The sequence below is a fragment of the Etheostoma spectabile genome, chromosome 17 (genome assembly GCF_008692095.1).
Source record: "Etheostoma spectabile isolate EspeVRDwgs_2016 chromosome 17, UIUC_Espe_1.0, whole genome shotgun sequence".
Taxonomy (NCBI): domain Eukaryota; kingdom Metazoa; phylum Chordata; class Actinopteri; order Perciformes; family Percidae; genus Etheostoma; species Etheostoma spectabile.
The window spans coordinates 5,556,324-5,561,407 of NC_045749.1; the positions used below are offsets into that span (position 1 = coordinate 5,556,324).

At 40.1% G+C, this 5,084-nt stretch overlaps 2 protein-coding genes across 3 annotated transcripts in view; one reads left to right on the plus strand and one right to left on the minus strand.

Moving 5' to 3' along the window:
- The window catches only part of mrps5 (mitochondrial ribosomal protein S5), a 24,866-nt gene extending 22,368 nt beyond the window's left edge, over positions 1-2,498 (plus strand). Inside the window, exons 10-13 of one of the 2 annotated variants that reach the window (XM_032541372.1) lie at positions 18-80; positions 796-932; positions 1,929-2,202; positions 2,251-2,472. In XM_032541372.1, coding sequence (XP_032397263.1) covers positions 18-80; positions 796-932; positions 1,929-2,153 — 425 coding nt within the window. In that variant the 3' untranslated portion in view covers positions 2,154-2,202; positions 2,251-2,472. Of the gene's footprint in view, positions 1-17; positions 81-795; positions 933-1,928 lie in introns of both variants that reach the window. The other variant, XM_032541371.1, reaches the window with a different exon arrangement.
- Positions 2,499-4,297: 1,799 nt separating this feature from the next.
- malb (mal, T cell differentiation protein (MAL blood group) b) overlaps positions 4,298-5,084 on the minus strand; it is a 4,633-nt gene continuing 3,846 nt past the window's right edge. The window contains exons 3-4 of the mRNA XM_032541373.1: positions 4,844-4,966; positions 4,298-4,481 (exon numbers count right to left, since the gene is read on the minus strand). Coding sequence (XP_032397264.1) covers positions 4,407-4,481; positions 4,844-4,966 — 198 coding nt within the window. The 3' untranslated portion in view covers positions 4,298-4,406. The remainder of the gene's footprint in view (positions 4,482-4,843; positions 4,967-5,084) is intronic.

Genomic DNA, 5,084 nt, shown 5'->3' on the forward strand with positions numbered 1-5,084 from the left:
CCCCCCCCCCCCCACAGTTTATCACGACATTCAGTCCAAGTTCAAGAGGACGACGCTCCGCATGAAGAAACAGAATGAAGGTAAAATTCATTAAGTATTTAAGTTGGTAGAATAAGAGGTAAGTTTAGTGTTGAGGGAATCTGGTTTTACTCAGTATGGTTGGGCTATATGATACGATAAATATAGACATTTGGATTAGTGCTTTTAATTTATAAATGCTGAATAATTTCCAACAGGTTTCCTGAAGAAGAACATTTTTTATTTTCAAAAAAATTATAAGGAAAATAGGATGTTGATTGTTTCAAACCCACGTAAATATGTATTCATTATGCATTTATTATTGGAAATTATGTGTTATGTTATTATGTGGAATTGTATGCTTTCCAATGTAGACAAATTTCACATTTGTGCATGTTATCCAGCTGAGCATTGACTTATAACATCTCTAGGCTATGAAAGAAATTGGAGTTAATTAATTGGAAGGGTGCTAATTGAATTTCTTCCGCTTAAGTGGTATTGAATTACAGTTCTTTTCTGATTCTTATTAAAAAAGTAGTATTCCAAAATTAAGGACTCATAGAATAAAGTGTTATTTGTCATCAGTTACAAGTATTTACTTTTTCTTTGATATCTCTAGTTGTATGTGCAAACTGTCCAGATAATTTACTATATCACGCTATTTGTCAGTATTGTAAAATAGCATACCATGATAAAGGACTTTATATTGTCCCGCCCTAGTGCTCAATCATGATGATACAATGTGTGCATATTTATTCTGTCTCTCTGTCTCTGCAGGTCATGGTCTCCACTGCCACCGGGCGGTCATCACTCTGTGCAAGCTGATCGGCATAAAGGACCTGTACTGCAAAGTAGAAGGATCTGTCAATCTCCTCAACATCACCAGGGCCCTCTTCACTGGATTAGCCAATCAGGTGAAGTCATGTCGCCGTGGTGGGAGGGATCTGAAATGAGTTTTAATTAATAAAGAAAAGGCACCACTCTCTCTTTTAGTGAAGAGTCAGAAACATCAAGACAAAATACACTACCACGCAATAAAGGAACGTTACAAATGGCCGCTGTTCTGACTCGGGTGCCTAGGTCTTTTTCCCGGCGGTTTAGGAAACTGCAGTTAGCAACATTAGCACCAGAGTTAAGCGCTGACCGGGCTGGCTGCTAGCTGGCTGGGGGCTGACTGTGGATGTGTCCCCGGGCCTGGACTGTTGTCAGCTCTCATCTGGACTGAAGCCTCGCAGCGCCGGGAGAGAGAGGAAGGCAGACTATTAGATTAGTTGTCTATCTACATTATACTGTTAACGTTACTGATGAATATGTGGGTTAGCCCAGAGTTGTTAACCGTGGTCAAAACAATCATTCTAAAAATAACTGAGCGTGGTGAAAGAAGTCATAATCTTATGTTACCCACCAAGAATTAGCTAACGTTATAGACCTAACATTAGCTACTTGTCAGTAGGCACCAAAGCACTTTTCCTCTTCGGTCCCCCTACAGGTTGGAAGCAGGATTGTCAATTATTGTTACCATTATTCTTCTTTCTCATTTGAACGGTGGTTAATGAACCACTGAAACAATTTTGGAAACATTATTTTAAGGTACAAAAGAATCTTTGGTGTTGGATCGATCAACATTGAAATCAATCAATATCAATAAATAAGGTCTCTGTCGTGTGTTGCAAAGTGGGACGTGACCAAAATGATGCCATGTGGCAGAAAAAAAAGTTTTACTACCTTTACTGAGTATAGCTCCCCCTTTTTTCCAGCATGCTGCTGCTGCGCCCGCGCTTTGTTTTGGAAACAATGGATTTCAGATTGTAGCAGTTGCCGCTTTTGGTCTGAAAGGCACCTTAACTCACATCTTCTCTTTATTTCTCTCTTTGCTAATATTTACTTCCTTTCCTTCTTCCAACCTGCAGGAAATTCACCAGAAATTGGCAGACAAGAAGCAGCTCCATGTTGTCGAGTTTCAGCCGCAGCGAGGCCCGCTGCCCATGGTGGTGGCGAGCCCGAAAGACGGGGCACGACCCAACCCGGAGCCTGAAGACGAGATCCCCAACACCCGTCTGCACTGGGACGACGTACGGGCCGCACAAGGATTCAAACGCTCGATCTGGGGGGGTGTCAAACGCACTATCTGGTAGAGTGGGAGTATGCGGATGACCCTCAAGACAGATAGTTGGACTGATGGGGGTGGGATTGTCAGATGGGGGTCTGAAAATTAAGATTAAGAAGAAGAAGAATTTGTTCAAGCAGGATTTTGGTTTTTGTATGTAATCTCCAAATCTAATGGGGATCTTGTGGGATTGTTTTGTCAACCGAGGACTAAAGTTACATGTTTCTCCAACTGAAGACATCTCAATTGAAAACATAATTCTCCAAAGTCACCCAGTAAAGGCCAACAGTGACATATTAATATCCAAGACGATGTTTTCTTTATAAATGTAAAAATGTTGCAAAATGTAATAAAGTACGGAACATGTAACGTGTGTGTCTGTGTGTGTGTGTGTCTGTGTGTGAGCTCCAACGGAAACTACTTTATCCAGTCGTTGAAGCATTCAAATTTAGTCGTGGAAATGCTAATTTTACACTGCTGACCAATTTTGCCACTGGAGCTTACTTTTGTACTTCCTGACATGGAATAGTGTAGCTACACCTGAGATCACTTGTCACATCACATTCATCATCTCTTGTCCATGGCTGAGATGCTACTGAAGAACTGACAATTTGAATGTGTTATATGTTACCATCCTGTACTATGAGTCACATGATGCACTGGTCAACACTGATCTGTAAGTTTTTTCATTTATGTTCAGGTTTTAGTGCATTGGTGTGTAGAGGTAATAAATAATAACTGCAATAACCTACATGTATTTCTTCTAATGAACATTAAAGCACAACACTATGTGTATCATATTGAACCTGTAGAACAGATGATGTTAGGTCAGTGTACAATTATGCTCCATGTGAGGCTCAAACTCAACCTCTGCATCCCAAGTTTGGATTCAAATCAGAGAGACTACAGTGTGTGTACAAGTCATATGGTATCAAACCAGAAGCAGCAACAACAACATCAACACACAAAAGTAGTGATCACAGATGTGGCTACACTATCATGTGCAGGATTTACAGCTCCAGTGGCGTAATCAGTCAGCGCACGGTACTAATCAGAGGGTACGCCGCAGAGTAATGCTGATCTCCATTATCACAACATTTACATCACCTGCCCTGCTTCTCAGGTTCAGTTTGACACGTGTAGGATTGTGCTTCAATGTTGATCAGAGAGGTCTTGCATATTATGTAAATTAAGTGTTAACTAAAGTATCTTCCACCACTGCCTACTTTTTAAATTTGATGTCATTCCATTAAGTAGAAGTTGCAGTATTTTACTAGATTAGTGGAAGCACCAACCTCATGGTGGCCCTAATAAATTAGCAAATAAAACAAGGATACTGGTTTACATCTGTATCTTGTTTTAATCTTCAGAACATAACAATGGCAGCTAAAAAAGGCACTTTACCGTCCTTAAAGTAGCCTACTGATGATTGGTTGGCACTAATTGTATATGACAATGACAACATAACTGGCAGTACTTCTACTAAACCTTAAAATCAGTGAGTTTTTTACAGAATGTATCAACTCTTCATAGTTACAACAGACTCTGATTGATCACAAAGACAAAAGAGATGGCTCCGATGGCAGCAAGAGGCAACTGTTTGGCTTTAAAAACATACCAGTTAATTTTTCTATCCATACCATACAAAAAGGTTTTAAACTTAATTTATTAAGACTAGAAGTAGGGGAAATGGGTCCTTTCCAGGTATCAACAATCCACAGACCATAACATTTACACCATGTTCCATGGTTCTCTTAAAGGATAATAAATATGATCCCTTGTCTTATGAAATAAATGAACAGTGGTTCATAATTGTATTTAGAGGTTGTACCAGAATGGTTTAATTAATAAAAAAAGTGTATTTTGCTGCAGATCCTCTTTTCATCCTGTGTGTTGAGCTCTCTGTTTTAGCTACAGAGTGAGGCATTTCACGTCTGTTCCATCTTTGTTGGGAGTCGCACATGTGCAGTAGCTAGGTTAGGACTACTAGCCAGTCAGAAGCAGAGTATGAGGGCGTGCCATGCTAGCAGCTAGGCGAGCATTATAACGTGTTACAAAGTGAGGCACGTTCATCATGGAAGTAGAGGCCGGACTACAATAGAGCTGCGTGGAGCAGTTTGGGAACAAAAAAAGATATATAACACAGTAAAGGAAAGGGATAAACCCCAAAAGCATAATATGGGCACTTTAATGTTTTAAGGCATAAACACACACACGCACACACAAACACAGGATGCATAGTACTTCTTGGAAACCCAGGCCTGTGTGTCAGCATCGCTTTTCAGAAGGTTTTCCATCGGATAGAGGAGAGGATTGTGTGGAGGAAGTAGAGGAGTGTGGCCAAGAAGGCAAACACCTGAGACACACACAAACACACAAGTAAACACAGGCTTAAATTTATTCAGTTTTTTTTCAAGGATCAGGTTGTGTTGTGATGCTTTACCTACTTTAAATGTAATTGTTTTACATTTGGGGAAATGTAAGTGCTTATTTGCTGTCTTGCTGAGAGATCGATCTCATCTAATTTTCGGCAAGAAAATCAAATTGGTGTATATCCTGGACTTCAACTGTTCCCTTTGACTGTAGCTGCTGGGAATAACCTGTTGTTATTTAGGTATGTCAACAAGTACCACAGCTGTTACTGTAAGTGTTTTTCAAGAAATACTCTATAATGGAACGGTTGTTTGTGTGTGTGCGTGTTTGTGTATCAGTTCTCACCACAGCAGCGATGTCAATCTGGTAGATTCTTAATTCGCCTGATTTCTTCATTAAGGTGATGTAAGCCAAGTCCACCCCTGCACTGAGGTAGAACAATACCGCCAGGCCATGGTAAGCTAAATCCTGGACACACACAGATTACATAATATTACTACATCATTCTTTCTCTCAGTTTTATTTCCCGTTTCAGTCCATCTGTCTCTCATTCTGATTACTCTCTCTCTCTCTCTCTCTCTCTCTC